We start from the raw sequence: 19,034 nt of genomic DNA on the forward strand, positions 1-19,034 counted from the left end.
CCACTGCACTCCAGCCTGGGCGACAGAATGAGATTCCTTCTCAAAGCAAAAAAAAAGAAGAAGAAGAACAATCTAAACATCTCAAGTAACATCCAAGCATAAAAATTAGCCCCTTGCTTTTCCAGCCTGTACATGCCTTGCACCACGGCCCAGTGTGTCGGCAGATTTGCCAGATTGAGGGTGAAATGTGTCATGTGCCAGTGTCCCTTGATGTGTGGATTTCTAGAAAAAACCATGTTCTTTATTCTTTCTTTTTCTGAACAATGGATGGTGGCCAGTATGTTCCTCATTCTAACAGATGATGAAGACGGGGAGGAGGTTGTTCTTTTAAAGAATCCTCCCTCCCACCATCCACGATGCTGGAGAACTGTGAGCATAGAGCACTCACGAGAACACAGAGTATCCGCACTTCCTAGGCAGGAAGCCTGCTCTGCGGTGGCTGTGGCCTCGTATTCCTGCTGTCTTCCTTGGCTAGGGCATCCGCCGGGTCTTTGCTCAGAGGCTGTGTAAGCAGCTGTTGGAGGCACCGCAGCTTCCTTGTCTGTGCTCCTTTCTCGTGTATCTGTTGCTTTGGGCTTTTTTCTTTACCCTCTGTGTTTGTTTCCAAGCACAACTAAGAAGGTCACCAGAGGCCGGGTGGTGGCTCATGCCTGTAATCCCAGCACTTTGGGAGGCTGAGGCAGGTGGATCATGAGGTCAGGAGTTCGAGACCACCCTGACCAACATGGTGAAACCCCATCTCTACTAAAAATACAAAAATTAGCCGGGCCTGGTGGTGCACGCCTGTAATCCCAGCTATTTGGGAGGCTGAGGCAGGAGAGTGGCTTGAACCCGGGAGGTGGAGGTTGCAGTGAGCTGAGATTGTGCCACTGCACTCCAGCCTGGATGGCAGAGTGAGATACCATCTCAAAAAAAAAAATTGTTGGTTGATGTGACACAGATAAGGCACAACACCAAAAAGAACAAGAAATGTATATTCTTGTTCAAATTCTTGACACAAAATAAATCTCCATCCCCAATATTGTCATCCTAATATTTACTTGTTAATAATTTAAAACTTTCCCCCATAACAACCATGCTGTTATCCAAAGCAGAAATCTTTTATTTTATTTTTATTTATGTATTTATTTTAGAGATGGGGCCTCACTCTGTTGCCCAGGATGGAGTGCCATGGCGTGATCATAGCTCACTGCAGCCTCCAACTCTGGGCACCTGGCACAGGGCAGGAGGTCGTGCCCTGAAGTTTGCCCTGAGCTCCCAGCCCCTCTGTGCTGTTTGATATCTGGTTCGGTGGAGTGGCCAGGCCAGGCTTCTGCGCCATCTCGCTGAAGAGCTTTGCAGATTCTTGTGATCTGGAACCTAGCGCCTCCACCCCCTAACTTAGCTCTTCCCTCCCAACACACGCTGTCAGCTCTGCAGGAGGGGAAGCTGGTCAGCCATTGCTCTAGGAGCCTTCTCTGCCTCAGGGACTCTTTCCATCAGGCCATGAGGCTGGCCCTGGAGGGTCCTTGCGGATGTCATTGCTTCTCACGCCATCTGTGCCCGTTTGGCCACTGGGACCAGAGTGCCAGCTCAGGGAGAGCATGCCTCATAAATCAGAAAGACATTAACTGCAGTAAATGGTTCCCTTTTGTCAGTTCTCATAAGACAAGAGTCTTGAGAAACATGCTCTTAGCAGTCGCGGAGGACGAGTCAGCTATCGCCTAGCCAGCCAAGGGCAGCCCCTCCCTCCCAGGTTGAGTTCCCTCACTTTGTAGTTCTGTCTCTCATTTTGCTGCCGCATTGAGGGTGAACATGGTGAAGAAAGGATGTGCAGATGTATTTATTTTGCTCTTGTTTAAAAAAAATAAAAATCGGATAGGAAGTTTGGGGGCATTGCAGACTAAAGCCAGTTTCGGGGATTATCTGTGGAGTGCATCCCTCACTGCCGTAAGCAGAGGCGCTCAGCAGTGGTTTGTCTGCCTTCCTGTTCTTGCTCAGGAGAATATTTACTGTCAACAGGATGAAAGAGGATTTCCCTGTTCGTTTTTCTGCAAAAGAACTTTTCCTTTCCAAGTGTGTCCAACCCCCGGAGGACAGCTTTGGGTGTGACCCAACACAAATTCATAAATTTTCTGAAAACGTTATGAGATTTTTTGGCGATTTTTGTTTTTTAGTTCATCAGCTACTATTAGTATTAGTGTATTTTATGTGTGGCCCAAGACAATTGTTCTTCTTCCATTGTGGTCCAGGGAAACCAAAAGATTGGACACCCCTGTAAACCTAGACTGAAGATGCTCTCACCTTAGCAAACAGTATGTTTGAGTGAAAAGAGCTGGAACAAGGATCAGATTGACCTGGTTTCAAATCTCAGCTCTTTCCTATCTAGCTGTGTGATGTGGGACAAGTTACTTAACTTCTCTGAGGCTCATTTTTCTCACCTATCAGGTGCACATCATGATAGTTGTCAGAGTTCAAAGCATTGCAGTAGAAAACGTTTATGAATGACTCACCCAAGACCCAGTTCCTGGCAGACAATATAAATGAAGTCTCTTCTGAAAGGAAGTTCGTGTAGACGCCACATTCCCACTGGGTAGCATTGGCCAACTTTCCTGACCTCTCATACCTCTGCGTCCTCCCCTGTAATTTGGGAATAATAGTGACCATGCTACTAGCACTTCCCGTCAAGGATTGTTGGGGTGAGTGAGTGAATACATCATAAAAGAAGACCTAACTCAGCATCTAACAAGTATCTTGTCAGCTCTAGCTATTTGTCTCTATCCTTAAAAATGTTCTGGAAAGTCTGTGCTAAAGACACTGCCATCAGATGTGTTTGGGGGCAAAGGAGATTTTACTCAGATTCACTGCCTCTTCTTGTATTTAGCTACTCTTTGCCCTAATATATACTGAGTGACAGCTGTGCCAGACGCTGCTGGTCGCCAGAGTAGGTGGGTAGCCAATGCTGGGCAATGGCCACAGGCCAGGAACAGGGAGTCAGGATCAGTATAAACAAGCCCCAAGGCCAGTAAAAGAGAATCAGTATAGAACAAGCCACAAGGCCAGGAACAGGGAATACAGAGCAAGCCCAAGCCCCCAGCATGGATGACTCTTGATGAAGAGTGCTTTAGAACCAAGAATGCAAGGCTGAATTGCAGTTTTTCTGTTTCACAGATGAGATGGAAAAATGCAATGAGCTTGCTGACACCCTCCCCAAACCTTAGAGAAGGAATTAGGGGCAGGCCTGAAGCAGGAATTTCAGAGGGTAGGCCTTAGCTCTGAGCTCCACTGCACTGTCAGCTCCAGGAGAGCCCAGGGAGGGGCTTCACCTTTGTGACCCCACAGCACCCAGAAGGCCCTACACAGAGGCCAGAAATGTTGCCTTGAGCTGACTTGAGGTGACGTCACAGACTCCAGACCCCAAAATGAGTATTTCTTTTTAGGTCAGCCTGATCTGAGTTACAGCGCTTAGTACGGCACTGCCATAAAATAGCCATGTATTATGTGTTTGTTGACTGAGTTCCATCAGTCATCTCGCATCTCTCTCTCTCTCTCACACACACACACACACACACACACACACACACACACCCCTTCATTATTTTTTTATTTACATTCTTTAGATACTGTAGCATCTTCATATTTCTTTCTAGTTAAAAATGCCTGTTGAGTGCAGTGACTCATACCTATAATCCCAGCATTTTGGGAGGCTGATGGGGAAGGATTGCTTGAGGCCAGAAGTTCAAGACCAGTCTGGGCAATATCATGAGACTTCATCTCTTAAAAAAAAAAAAGAAAAGAAAAATTAGCCAGGCATGGTGGCATGCACCTGTGGTCCCAACTACTTACGAGGCCGAGGTGGGAGGTTTGCTTGAGCCCAGGAGGTCAAGACTGCAGTGAGCCATGATTGTGCCACTGTACCCCAGCCTGGGCAACAGAGCAAGACCCTATCTTCCTTCCTTTAAAAAAAATTTAAAAAGTCAACACATAAAATGGGTTATGTCTCTGTACTCAGTTTTTATACTCACTGAAAGTTCAGGCCAAATAGCAGACCCCAAAAACTGTCTTCAGTCTGAGGCATATAAATTGTCAGGCTGTGTCTTTTCTTTGTCTTTCTGCAGCTCCTGAAGTCCTCGCCCAGAAACCTTACAGCAAAGCCGTTGACTGCTGGTCCATCGGGGTGATTGCCTATATCTTGTAAGTACTGCCTGCTGCCTTGGGTTCTTCCTCTACCAGCCTTTTTTTGTTTGTTTGGCGAAATATACATGAAACAAAATTTACCATTTTTAAGGGTACAGTTTAAGGGTACAGTTCAGGGCCATGTTTAAGGGTACAGTTCAGTGGCATTAAGTCCATTCACAGTGTTGCACAACCACCATTACTATTCACTTCCAGAACTTTTCCATCACCCCAAACTGAAACTGTACCCCTTACATAAAAACTCCTTTTCCCTTCTCCCCTAGCCCCTGGAAACCTCTGTACTATTTTCTGTCTCTTTGAACTTGACTCCTCTGGGGACCTCATATAAGTGGAATCACACAGTATCCATCGTTTGATGTCAGGCATATTTCACTTAGCAAAACATCTTCGAGGCCCATCCATGGTATAGCATGGGTCGGAATTTCCTTTCATTTTAAAAACTGAGCAATATTCCATTGTGTGGATAGACCATGTTTTGTTTATCCCCTTGGTCCATTCATAGACATTTGGGTTGTTTCCACCTTTTGAGTAATGCTGCTGTGAACACAAGTGTAGAAATATCTGTTTAAAATCCCTGCTTTCACTTCTTTGGGGTTTCTATCTAGAAGTGGAATTGCTGGGACGTGTGGTAGTTCTACATTGAATTTTTGAGCAGCCACCATGCAGTTTTCTGTAGCAGCAGCACCACCAATTTACATTCCCAGCAGCAAACACAAGGGTTCCAGTTTCTCCACATCTACACCAACAGTTGCCATTTTCCTTTTTTTCAATAATAGCCCCCTAATGGGTGTGAAGTGATATGTCACTGGGGGTTTCAATTTGCATTTTTCTAATAGCTAATTAAGCCTCTTTTCATGTGCCACTTTGGCTTTTTAGTGGATACAAACCACTATGGAAATAGTACATCTCCCAAAGAAATCATAATGAGAAAAAAATGCAATGAAAATCTCAATTTCATCTTTAGATTTCTCATTTCTTCTGAGACGTCTTATCTCCATAACCCAGGAAATGCAATTCTAGGCCATAGGCTTGTTGCAGTTATTTCAGGATCGTCAGTTTTGTTTCTTATTTGTTTTGCTTAAGTCTACTGTAAAGTTATTTTTAAATTACAATTTCTTTTAGAAGTTATACTTTCAAATGCTTATTATGGAACATACTTTTAGGGTAAGCTTAGGCCAACTTGTTTCTGCAATTGCTAGGAAATGAATTTCCCCATTTCATCATCCCCAAGGAGGGAACATTTCCTTGCAGAAAGAGCCCCCTGCACATAATAAAAGACTGCAGGGGATGGTGATTGGAGAAAGTTCTGGCAGTGTGTGGCATCCTCTTCTCCTCCAGGAATGCTGGAAACATCCCCCCACTACACCACCACCACATTGGTTTTGGTGCAGTATCTGAGAAGCAGATGGCCTTTCTCCAGCATTCAGCTGGGCTGCATTTGTAGTTTACTGTGGATTTAGGTCACAGTGCCTGTAGATTCTTGCTGTGATCGCAGGAGAATTTCATCCATTGCAATATACTTGGCCTAAAGGACTCTGGTTTATGGAAATTGGTAAAGGGCAGATTCATCTGAGCTTTAAAACTAACATATTGCACTTACAGAATGCTTTCCCTTTCAAAGGACATTGATCACCTTTTGCAGTTTTATCTTTCTGTGGTGTGTTTCACATCCTTTTGAGAATCTAATGAAAGTCGTGGATCCTATCCCCTAATAAAATCACATGTGTGTGCGCACACACACACACACGCACGCACACAATTTTGCATACCATTTTCTCAGGGGGTGTGGTCGTTGTCCTGGGTAAGCAGACACTGGACAGGAGCCCTGTGTTATTCACCCTGGCTCTCTAAGTCCTCAATTAGAAATCTTATCAGAGGTCCTGCCTCATCCAGCTTGACTAAGGAAGGCTTAAGGAAATAAATGCTAGGCCAGGCCTCTTCCTGCAAAGAACTGAAGCTGGTATCAGTCGTCTAGAGACACCTTCCCTGGGGCTCGGGAAAGTAGCCTTTTTTCTGGCCTTCTGGTTATTTGTTCCTTTATGTCTATCTGGACCTTGAACCATGACTATGGTCTGCACGAATGTCTGTGGACTCCCTTTGGGTTTGTTTGTATAATTATTTCCCTGAAGTTACAGCCTTGGGGTGGGGCATTGGTACAGCTCTGGGTAGGTACATATTGACAGATGCTGACAGATGTTTCTTAGAATGAGTGGGATAAGCAGTTTAAAACTAAGCAATGGTGTCTTAGTCAGATCAGGCTGCTACAACAAAATGCCATGTGGTTTAAACAACAGATATTTATTTCTTACGGTCTGGAGGCTGGAAGTCCAAGATGAAGGTATCAACCAATTCATTTCCTGGTTAGGGCTCTTTTCCTGACTTGCAGACAGCCACCTTCTTGCTGTGTCCTCACATGCTGTAGAGAAAGTACAGAAGAGCAAGCTCTCTGGTATCTTTTCTAATGCAGTCACTGGCAAAGCAAACAGGATCATCATGGTTGGCCAAGTGGAGCAGTTGACAGTGGGGAGAAGCCTTGAGTGAAAGCACAGTTCTTCTAGTGAAGAAGGAGGCAGGAAATGTGTTGGCAGTAGGCAACTAACCACCTTTACCATGGACCATAGGTAGGAAGATGTTGGAAAGAGGGCCAGCATGGCTAGATAGTATCAAGACAATACATCAGAAAGCGACATGCAAGAAGTAACCTAGTGCCAGAACAAAGAGAGACTGAGTAGAAAGTTTGGATTTTAACCCAAGAGCAGTAGGAAGGGTTTTGAACAGTGTTATGATCTGATCTGATTTATGTTCGCGTATTATCCCAGCCACTCTGAAGAAAGCATTGGAAGGAAAATGTGGAAGGTGGAGAATGAGTGGGAAGCTCTGGGCAGAGGAGCAGTGAGAGGCGCTTCTCCTGGGGAGGCAGTGATTATGGGCAGAGTGGTGAAGAGATCTCAGATATATTTTGGATGTGGAGGATGAAGGAGAGGGAGTCTTCAAGTCTCAATCCAAGGAGCTGGCTTAAATAACTGTGTTGATGGTTAAGAAAAAAGAGAGAGGAATGGTAGAGGAGCCGATTTAGGAGGGTGGGTGAGATCAATAATTTGGTGATTTGTGGGGGGGGGATGAGATCAATAATTTGGTTTTGGATACGTTAAGCTTGAGACCCTTGGGAGATACCCACTGAGTAGTGTATGCACGTGTGGAGTTCAGGAAAGGTCCAGGATAGAGATCCTGGCAGGTACTTCTGAGTATGATTTGACAAGTGGTGCACCCAAACCCTTATGATTTCCATATACACTGCAATATTTACCAGGGTTCAAGTGTAGTATTAAGCAAAGACATGCCGTATTCCTTTGAGTATAAATTTGGTAAGTTTCTACTTGATGGTTTCCTGGTCACACTAGCTTTGCCCCAGAGACTAGTCCCAGATCAATTTCATGACTGTGTCAGACTTCAAGATGGCAGCCTGGGCTTCTGTTTCCCCTGGTGCCTTTCAGAGCTCTGTGAGTCCCAAGCAGAGAATGAATGGACTCTTGGCATTTCAGTTGTGTTCTGTAAGATGTTCAGACTCCTATGGGTGATAGGTCAAATCCTGGGTATGATTGAGTATATAACACGGCTGCACTTGGAGAACCACCAGCCTCAACTTTATTATCAGTAGATTAATCTCCTTATGAATTCATCTTTTCTCACCATACAGATGGTTGGTACTCTGTTGAGAGGCATCGAGTCTGTATCATCTTTCCATGTTTCACCCTTTGCACGGTGCCTGGAATAGAGAAAGTAATCAATAAATGCTGGTTGTTGACACTAAGAATGATAAGTTTGAGGCTGAGGGTCTGATGTACAGGGAGGCCCGTGCACAGCTATAGTAGGTCACACAATGCAGTGGTCATTGAGGACAGGGAAAAGCACCATCAAGGCGGGTCTAGAAGGTTGGATAAGCAGAGAGATAAGAGCATCAGACAGGACAGGGGGGAGGGAGGCAAGGACCGGAGCAGGGTGCCGTGGCCTGTGTGAGGGCTCATGAAGCTATCCTCTGACTGTTCTGTAGCCTGGGTTTGTGTCGATGTCAGAGGTGGGCACTGGATTTAAGCAGCGTTAGACATCAGAACTCGTGTGTTTCATTCTCAGACTGTTTCTCCTTCCTGTGGGTCCACCGTGCCTGGTCTCCCATTCCCGTCTAAAGACTTATGCACAAGGCCACTGAGCGGTCCATGACCAACAGGCAGCATGCCAGGGAGGCCACCTCCCCACAGGGAAGTCACGGAGCACCTCATTCTTCCCAGCCACTGTAATGGAAAAGAGGTCAGCCCCTGCAGTGTTTTGGAGCATAGCACTCTTATTTTTTATTTTTGTTTGATAAACCTGTCACGCTGAGATATCAGACTGCAGCCAAAGTGGCCGTGACAGGCCGTGGCACCAAGTTTTCTCCTCTTGCACGCCATATAAACATTCCTCCTTTTGCTGGTGTGTGCACTTGATAAATTGGCCCTCTTTTGGTCTCCATTTATCTACTATTCATCATTTGGAAGGAGAAGTATTTTTTCCTACCAAGGACACTCATTTTTAAAAACCCATGTGATTAGTTCTTATCCTGCCAGGAATCTTGCTTTGGGGATTAGGACTTGCAAAAAACATCTTTGCTCAAATAGCTTATGCTGCCGGGAAGGGCTGAGGACGGCGTGGGTTGCACTTTGTGATAAGCGTGTTGGTGTCCAGTGTGACGGGCTTGGCTCAGCCAAGACAGCATAAGGTCCAAGGCACAAATTTTCTCAGTCAAAACGAACCTCAGCATCTCACAAATCAATCTTGATTTTGTGATAACATGCGGCCCATCTTTCTTCTCAGAACTTGAAGGATACTCATTTTTTAAATGATTATTTAATGATCATTTGCCTAAATGATGCTCAAGGATGCTACATATTGTGAGGAGTCACCGTGAATGTGGGCTAACAGCTGAGAAGGATCCTAAAGAGATTCCCACTCCCAAATTGGAACAGGCATGCAGAGGCACAAGAGCAGGCTGGACGGCTGGGCTGAACTTGGCCATGGGTGGGGAGACCTCAGACCTCTCTGCCTAGAAGAAACTCTAGGCAAAGAGCTGATGGTACTCCACTTTCTTTAGTGAGCCTCTACATTGCTCACTTTTTAAAATTTGCTCACATAAATGTCGATTTGCCCGTACATGCAGCTGAATTAGCTTTGGAAGAATGGAACAGGGAAGGCCTAATCTGCATACTTATATCCATGTTCTGAAACAAAAGATGATCCTCGCCAAGGCAGTTCCCATCCCTTTGAGCAATTGACAGCTGGCGGCTCTTGATGGAATACATATGTTCCAAGGAGAACTTGAGCCCAGGCATCCCCCAAAGATAATGCAGCGTGGTCACTGAGCCCCAAGCCTTGGGGGGTCGTGATGGCTGTTATTCCTATCAGTATGAGGAGTGCTGACTTTAATAGGGCACTGATGTGGCCAGTGGGCAACAGTCACCTGGTTATATTCATGAGCTTTGTGAGATGGGGCACGGTGCCTCATTCAGGCCACTGTGAGCCTATGGTCTGGATTTTGGCTTTAGAAATTTGGAAACTCAGTTTGATCTGTTTATTCATCTTGTTCAGACATCTTTGTGAATTGATTCACACTAACTAGACTCAGAGGAAAAAAAAAAAGACTGGACTGTCCATTTACTAAATCATAATGCAATTTGTGCCTCACAAGGTAATTGGATATGCATGTCAACAAACAAACATGTTCTCTCCCCTATAGGAAGTGATCCATGAGAAACCAAACGAAAAGCAGAAGTTTTCTTTCTTTTGGGACAGGGTATCAGAGCAGTGGAGGCGGGTGGCCTTAGATACGTTCACGAAGCCTGTGCTGGTCTCCAGGCCACCTTCTCCACAGAAGGATGATTCCACTGAGCAGCTCTTTCTATTGGCTGGGTAGCACAGCTGACCAGTTCCTATTTTTTTTTTTAGAGACAGGGTCTTGCTTTGTCACCCAGGCTGGAGTGCACTGGTGCAATCATAGCTTACCGCAGCCTTGACCTCCTGGGCTCAAGTCGTCTTCCCACCTCAGCTTCCAAGTAGCTGGGACCATAGGAGTGTGCCACTATGCCCAGCTAATTAAAAACAAAACAAATTTTTTTTTTTTTTTTTTTTTTTTTTTAGAGACGGGGTCTCACTATGTTGCCCAGGCTAGTCTTGAACTCCTGGCCTCAAGTGATCCCTCCAAAGTGCTGGCATTACAGTTATGAGCCACCATGCCCGGCCCCTACTGACCAGTTCTTATGACCCCTCCTTTCTTCTGCTTTAAAGACCAGCCACCAGCCACCCACCCTTTCCCATTATCACTCCAGCATCGTTGTTCGATTTCATCAGGCATTGATTGTTTGTTATGATTCCCAGCTGACTGATTTTAGTTCATGGATTGCATTTTGGTTTGGCTGCTTTCCAAGGGTTTTCAGAAAGGACCTCATCTCCCCATCACATTCTCTGCCGAGTCCATCCTGGGGATGCTAAATGCCACCTGTGGGTTGTGAGTCCCTGCAGCTTTAGTTGCAGGCAGAAGTTGGGCCATATTTCAGCTTTGTTAAGCTGAGGCAAGGGTCTTGAGTCATTGTCTGTGACAATTGGTTTACTACCTCTAACCCCTCAAAATACTCTGGTGTCAAAGAGCAGGTGCAGGAGGTACACAACAGTGAGGGGGGAAACTTCACAAGCAGAGCGGTTGAGGGAAATCGGGCTTTTAGATGGTGAGGGGAGCAGCTCCCTGCCGGTGACCTCAGGCTGAGTGGAATGCACCAACTTCTGTGGCTTTGCCTTCAGAGGCTGTGAGGTAGAGAGGGCACCACAGAGCGAGAGGTCAGAAGGTAGTGGCTCACAGCTGTCCCTTTTGTGCCCTGAATGGCGTGGCTTCAGGCCAGTTGGAGAAACATTTTTCTTCCTGTGCTGTCTTATTTTCATCTTAACCCCATCTCCTAGAAGCCATAGTTTATATAGCAGCTAAATGCTTTGGGATATTTAGCCTGAAGAATGGAAGGCAGGAGATTGACATCCATTCACTTAACTCACATTTATCGAGCCTAACATGTGTCAGGCAGTGTGATGGGGATGCAGAGATGGATGCATCACCGGCCTGGCCTAGGAGGCACTTACTGTCTGCTGCAGGTGACAGACAGTAAACAGATAAATTACAATCTAGTCTTACCTGCTGCCTGAAATGGGAGGGAGGTGGTGGGGCAGCTCCTAGAACAGAGCTGGGACTCTGCCCTGGCCTGAGGAAGCCTTCCCAGGATAGGTGACAGCGATCTGGGTTTGGAAAGATGGGTGAGAATCTGCCAGGAGAGAGCTAGTCCAGGCCGTGGGAAGGGCTCTGTCTTCAATATCTGCCAAGAGAGATTGATGGTTTCTCCTCTCAAGACCCAATTATCTAAAGATAAAGTGTGCGGTTTGTGTATGAGAAAAGAGGTGCCATTCTATTAGAAACATAGTGTTTAAAATAGAGTTTGAAGGAGTTGATCGAGCTTTGAACTTTTAATATCTCAAACTTGGGGATGGGGAAAATATAGTCTCTGAATTATCAGGATTTTTCATTCCCCTAGCAGGACACTGTGCACACAGAAGAATCAGGGGCTCTTTATTATGGTTTTAAATATGTATTGGAGGTGCACAGAAGCAGCACTCAGCAGGACAGGAGCAGGGCATAGATGGTGAAAAGAACCAAAGAACATGCATGGGGGAAAATGCCCACCTCCACGGTGGGTGGCACAATAGCAAGCAGGTGGCCTTCAGGCCCCATTTGTGACGAAGGGAGTAGAGATGGAGGCTGGGAAGGGAGGGATTCCACCGTACACCAGCAAGTCAGGGAAACCCTGGAGGACACGGGTGGGAGGATCTTTGGAAGAGGTGATCAGAAGCCCACGACTCAACGCAACACCATGTAATGTGGTGCACGGTGCCACCTTCCCGCTTCTGGTCTCCTTGCCGTCCACGTTCCAAGGGCTTGTTTTCTAGTCCATCTCAGAAGTGCATTGTGAGGAGTCAGCGAAGAGGACACCCCGAAAGTGCAGTGAAAGGCCAATGGGATGGAGGTAGCAAGACATTGCCCGGGGGCCATTGTCAGCCTATGCAGATGCATAACTGCTTACCCATCCAAACTAGGCAGAGGGAGGGAAAGAGGGAGAAAAAGAAGGAGAGAAGGAAGGAAGCCGGGGAGGGAAGGAGGAAGGAAGAACCTAACCACCAAATAAGCAAAGTCAAGCTGCAGGAATTGAACTCGGAAATCCTCCATGGGTTCCGCGTCATCGGTTAGCGCTTGGTGCTAATCGCCTCCAGGTTGGATGTCTGCACCCCTCGTGCTTTGGTGTGAAATCCACCCCTCGTGAGAACTAACTCATCTGCTTTGTCCCTGGTGTGCACTCAGTTTCACTGTTAGCATGAGCTGCGATGAAAGTGGTTTTTTCCCAACTTCCTGCAGATGTGTTTGGCCCTTTAGGAGGAGGCTTGGTGCTCTGCACAAATGCCCCAGGCTTTCTTGAGGTGGTGTCCATCTGGCTAACGCAGGAATCAAAACGTGGATTTTGCTGCTCACTAGTCATGCTTGGGGATGTGTTTTGTTTTCCCTCCCCTCCTCCCCGCCAGTGTTCAATTTCAGTTGTGCATCAACTTTCTAAGGAATGGGTTTCCTTTTTCCTCTCCAGTATTCCCTTTCCTTTTTCCCCTAAATCTTTTCCTAATCTGCTTACTCCTTCTCAGTTTTCAAGGCATTGTCTAAACCCCAGGTGGTGCAGCAGGCATATATCCCCCTTGCATTTTCATCACCAGTACTTTGCTGGAGTCACCCTCTGCATGGTTTAATATGTGAACCATTCCTAGTTTCCCCGGCCTGCTCTCTTGTAAGTTTGCAAGGAGAAAGCTCTGGAAACACACACAATCAAATATACGGTTGCTGAAATCACTAGATTACATTTTTATAATGATTCAGGTCTCATTGGCCATTAAATGCTATAAATCCAAATAAAATGCTGAAACCTGTTTTGATTACTAAGTTGGCCTTGCAAATAAGTACAAAAGATTTATCAGCTTTTAAAAGCTTTGCTTTATTTTATTATTTCTTAAAGTCTGTCATATTATATACAGAGTAAGATGAATACAATTCAGATTTCTTCCTACAGGGTGCAGACATTCATTCAATAAACATTTGTTAAATATTGAACGAGTGCCAAGGCAGAGGACAGACAGTGGCCACCCAGTGGTCGCTACATGTGGACACACTCTGATGTCCAAAGGAGCAATGCCCAGAGTTGATTGATTTTGCTCGTGTTTTTCAGACCCCCATTGGGCCTGGGTTGGCCTTGAAGCTTGCCTAGTGTGTAATATACGTGGAGATTTGTTGCTTCGGTCATTTTTATGGCACCTTGGCCTAACTGCATAAAAAATACTCCTTAACAAATATGTCTTTGAGCAGGCGTTCTCAGGAAAGTTCTTAGAATTGAGCCATCCATCCTTGGCTAAGTGTTCAGAAATACTGGCACACAAAGATCAAACTTCTAAAGCAGGTCGAGTGCATTCTGTTATCATGTTCATAGTACAGAGCTCAGAATAATGACCAGAGGCAGCATCTCCCTCTGTCCCTTCTGCAGCAGCTTAGAAGGTTATGTCAGGGTGTACAGTTGTTAGTGGGTGGTTCTGAGATGTTGCCCAAAATTTTAAAGTATGTTGTATCATTTTCATGGGTAGAGTGTGGGACATTGGGGTGAGTCCTCAAGGCTCATCTGCTCCTCTCTCCACCTCAACATTGCTCTTCCTGATGCTGTGTGGCTGCCCTCGCACTTCAGCATCTTTTAGCTGGAGGAACCTGAGAAGGAGAAGATGGAGTTGGGATGAAAAGGAGAAGAGGGAGATAAGGGTGTGGGAACCAGCATTTAATGATCACTATGTCACTGGAACTTTCAGATGTTAAATCTCTAGTATCCATCCATCCATCCATCCATCCATCCATCCATCCATCCATCCATCTGTCCATCTCATCCATCTACCCATCCATGCATTCATCCATCCATCCATTCATCTATCTATCCGTCATCTATCCATTCATCCATCCATCCTTTTATCCATCTATCCATCTTCTATTTATCCATTCATCCATCCATCCACCCATCCATCCATTCACCAATCCGTTCATCTGTCATCTATCTGTCTATCCATTCATCCATCCTTCCATCCATCTATCTATCTACCCATCTATTTATCCATCTCATCTGTCTATCTTCCTACCTATATCTATCTTCATTATCATTATCTATCATCTATCTCTATCAATCTGTCATCTATCTGTATCTATCCATCACCTGTCTGTATATCTATGTGTGTTTTATGTGTCATACATATTAGGACATGGAATACGTGACATATGTTCCAATATTTATATAAAGTGGGTGTTGTTATCCCCATTCACAGAATAAACCAGACTCAGAGTGGGTGACTCATTTCCCCAGTGTCACTCACACAGTTCCTGATGGAACTAGGCTCTGCACCTGTGTCTCCTTTCCTCTGACTTCCTGGCTGAGGAAGACTTGCCACACAAGGAAAAAGTCACCCTTTTTCCTTTATAAAATCACTTCTGTTCTCCTTCATGGCCTTTTCTCCCAGTTGGATTAAAACAGAGAGTTCTGGGCTGCCATTAACTAATGATTATTCAGTTATCAGTGTGAACTGCTACGTTCAAATATTTTTTCATAAAATATTTTAAAATAAGTGTCAGCACTTTCACAGGTGTTTAGAAAATTCACTTATATCTATTAACTTTATTTCCCAATTTCTCCCAGTCAGCGAGGCACTCCTGTCCCCTGGCCAGCCTCACAGAGCCCTGCAAGGTCTCGCCAGAGGGAACCCTTTTGCCTTTGTATCCTCTTGCAGCTTTGCATGGGAGCGTAGCGCTGAAAAAGGCTTCTCCGTCCTGTTGGGATTTTCTCAGTATAGATGCAGCCTCGTTTTTCTCCAGGCCCTTTCTCCACAGACAGGGCCATCATGATCCTGGCCATTCTCCTCCCATCTGTCTTCAGGAACGCAGACTGGGTAGAACATTCCGCATTGATTTTGGAACTGCAAGACCTCTGGGCTGTTCTTCATTTCTTTCTTTTTTTTTTTGAGACAGAGTCTTGCTCTATCGCCCAGGCTGGAGTGCAGTGGCACAATCTCAGCTCACTGCAACCTCCGCCTCCTGGGTTCAAGCAATTCTCCTGCCTCAGCCTCCCAAGTAGCTGGGATTACAGGTGCGTGCCACCAGGCCTGGCTAATTTTTTGTATTTTTAGTAGAGATGGGGTTTCACCATGTTGGCCAGGCTGGTCTTGAACTCCTGACCTCATGATCCGTCCACCTCGGCCTCCCAAAGTGCTGGGATTACAGGTGCGAGCCACCACCCCCGGCCTGTTTTCATTTCTTTGGCAGGTCATGTGGCTTCGTCTCTGGCTCTGTTTCCAAAAGTATGGTATAGAAAAATCACGACAGTCTGACTGCAGAGGCAGGTTCTGAAAGAGAAAATGCAGGTATGGTGTTTCCCCATCTTTGCAGTGGCGCATCTGGATGGAGGTCCTAAAGGTTAATATGACCTGGCTCTGGAGTTGGACAAATAGAGTAAAATTCTGTGCTGTCCCTTAGATGTAAGCAAGTAGCCTAATATTTCATGCATTTAATTCCTCATCTGGAAATTGAAGATTGAAAAACTTAGCTTAGAACTATGCATTAAATGAGACAATAATGTATGTAAATTACATAGCCCAGTGCCTGGCACGGTGACAGCTCAGTACATGGTAGATGTGGTTATTAACTTGTATAGGACGCATTCACCAGAAGTGGTTTCTCTACTGTATAAAAGTAAATGTTCCACTGTCGCATTTAAATAAGGCTGGACTCTGGAACCCTGAGGGGCAAGACCTGGGTTTGTCTTACTCACTGCTCCATGATCAGCATTTCACGCAACACCAGTGCTCTATCAGTATCTGTAGAATTGGCCAAGCGCGAGTGTGGCTCACACCTGTAATCCCAGCACTTTGGGAGGCTGAGGCGGGCAGGTCACTTGAGGTCAGGAGTTTGAGACCAGACTGGCCAACACGGTGAAACCCCATGTCTACTAAAAATACAAAAATTAGCCCAGCTACTCGGGAGGCTGAGGCAGGAGAATCACTTGAACCTAGGAGGCGGAGGTTGCAGTGAGCCGAGATTACGCCATTGCACTCCAGCCTGGGCAACAAAGGGAGACTCCATCTCAAAAAAAAAAAAAAAAATTAAATTAAATTAAAAAAAAAAAAAAAATATATATATATATATAGGCTTGAAGTAGCCTTTGTTTTTCTAGACCAGAGCTCTGGACACATGCCCAGGTCTCTTCTTCAGCTCCCTGGGACTCACCTTCCCTGTCTTCTAAACAAGGGGTTGGACCAGGTGATAGCTTCTGGACCCCAGAATAAAATCTTTGACTGTGTGAATCCCCTTAACTGTGAAAAGCACTTCTTCAAACATATTTTTCAGCTTCTGGTTTGGGGACTCAGGCTGGGAGAGGGAGGCGCCACCTGTCAGCTGTGTCATCGGCTGCGTAGTTGCTGGTGGGAGGAGCTCCGCAGCAAGGAAGTCCCTGGAGGCCGTTGTTGGGGCCCTGGACGGGGTTTGCCCAGGGCATGTTTGTCGAAGTTTCGTTGTGTTCATTCCAGTCTGCCTTGAGGGGTGTCATTTACAGTGGATGCCATTGGCCATCAGGAGGCTTTACTGCAAAAATAACTGAAAAAGTACTACACTTGGGAAAATTTGGTTCGATTTTCCTTTTTCAGGGTAAACACCTATTTTGGGATGTTCAGTACAACTTCTTAAGTCAGTACACACACACAAGCATAAATATTTTACACAAAGTATTTCTTGTTCATCAAAGAATAATCGATCAACAAATATTCATTAAATAGTATCGAGGCCAGGCGCAGTAGCTCACACATGTAATCCCAGCACTTTGAGAGGCAGAGGCGGGCGGATTACCTAAGGTCAGGAGTTCAAGACCAGCCTGGTCAACATGGTGAAACCCCATCTCTACTAAAATACAAAAATTAGCCAAGCGTGGTGGTGGGTACCTGTAATCTCAGGTACTTGGGAAGATGAGGTGGGAGAATCGCTTGAACTTGGGAGGTGGAGGTTGCAATGAGCCAAGATCGTGCCATTACACTCCAGCCTGGGCGACAGAGCGAGACTCCATCTCAAAATAAATAAATAAATAAATAAATAAATAAAATACTATTGAGTGCTAATGAAAGATACGGGCTGAGTATGATGTCTCATGCCTGCAATCCCAGGATTTTGGGAAGCCAAGCTGGTAGGATCCCTTGAGCCTAGGAGTTCAAGACCAGCCTGGGCAACACAGCAAGACCCTGTCTGTACCAGAAAAAAAAAAAAATGGCCCTGTATGGTGGTGCACGCCTGTGGTTCCCACTCTTCAGGAAATTGAGGTAGGAGGATTGTATGAGTCTGGGAGTTCAAGGCTGCAGTGAGCTATGATCATGCCACTGCACTCCAGCCTGGATAATAAAGCTAGACCCTGTCTCAAAACAAAAAAAGGAAGATACAAAAGAAATACTAGGCCGGGCGCGGTGGCTCATGCCTGTAATCCCAGCACTTTGGGAGGCCTAGGCGGGCGGATCACGAGGTCAGAAGATCAAGACCATCCTGGCCAACATGGTAAAACCCCATCTCTACTAAAAATACAAAAATTAGCTGGGTGTGGTGGCGTGTGCCTGTAGTCCCAGCTACTTGGGAAGCTGAGGCAGGAGAATTGTTTGAACCCGGGAGGTGGAGGTTTCAGCGAGCCAAGATTGCACCACTCCACTCCAGCCTGGCAACAGAGCGAGACTCTGTCTCAAAAAAAATAAAGGAATAGTAGATATGGCACAGTCTTTGTCCTTCAGGGACTCATTGTCAGGATGTGAAGGTAAACATTATAATCATGATTATAAGCCATAATATCTTTACATTTCTTTTTTTTTTTTTAAACGGAATTTTGCTCTCGTTGCCCAGGCTGGGGTGCAGTGGTGCGATCTTGGCTCACTGCAGTCTCCACCTCCCAGGTTCAAGTCATTCTCCTGCCTCAGCCTCCCAAGCAGCTGGGATTGCAGGTGTGCGCCACCACGCTCAGCTAATTTTATATTTTTAGTAGAGATGGGATTTTACCATGTTGATCAGGCCGGTCTCAAACTCTTGATCTCAAGCGATCTACCCACCTCAGCCTCCCAAAGTGCTGGGCTTACAGGCATTCGCCACCCCACCCAGCCAATAGGCCGATATCTTTACATTTCTTAAGAGAACCCAAGAGAGAGGTGGGCTGGACTGTGAAGAATGAGAACTGTTTGGAGAGGGACCAAGTCGGGTGAGGGATGGCAGTCCTTGAAACACAGGCATTTAACGACTCGGGCATCTAGCCACCTTTTGCCGAGCACATGCTGTGTACTGGTCTAGGACCAGGGTTGCAAAAAGGAATGAGGCATCTCCACCCTTGGGGGGCTCAGACTCTATCAGAGAAGACAGTGGGACATAGACAGAAAGCAACATGCATGCCATGATGGTGGTGCCTAGGAAACTTGGAGAACACCAAGCTGGGGGCCTGCCCTGGCCGGGTGGGATCAAGAAAGACATCACTGAGCATAGACCCATGCACGGGGCTTTGAGGGTGAGCAGGTCACGTCTGTGCACAGCAGGACAAGAGCAGCCCTGGGCATGGAGAACGGTGTGTAGAAAAGAATTTTCTCGATTGAGGATGCAAGGCTTCCCCTGACCAGCTCCAAATTACCTTTTAAGGGTATTTTTTACACTTCCTGTTTATTTT

At 45.9% G+C, this 19,034-nt stretch overlaps 1 protein-coding gene across 3 annotated transcripts in view; it reads left to right on the forward strand.

The window, feature by feature from the left end:
• The window catches only part of CAMK1D (calcium/calmodulin dependent protein kinase ID), a 486,434-nt gene that overhangs the window by 441,614 nt on the left and 25,786 nt on the right, over positions 1-19,034 (forward strand). For all 3 annotated transcript variants that reach the window (XM_054521920.2, XM_003780664.5, XM_054521919.2), the window contains exon 6: positions 4,098-4,173. In XM_054521920.2, coding sequence (XP_054377895.1) covers positions 4,098-4,173 — 76 coding nt within the window. The remainder of the gene's footprint in view (positions 1-4,097; positions 4,174-19,034) is intronic.

This window comes from Pongo abelii, chromosome 8 (assembly GCF_028885655.2).
Source record: "Pongo abelii isolate AG06213 chromosome 8, NHGRI_mPonAbe1-v2.0_pri, whole genome shotgun sequence".
Classification (NCBI taxonomy): domain Eukaryota; kingdom Metazoa; phylum Chordata; class Mammalia; order Primates; family Hominidae; genus Pongo; species Pongo abelii.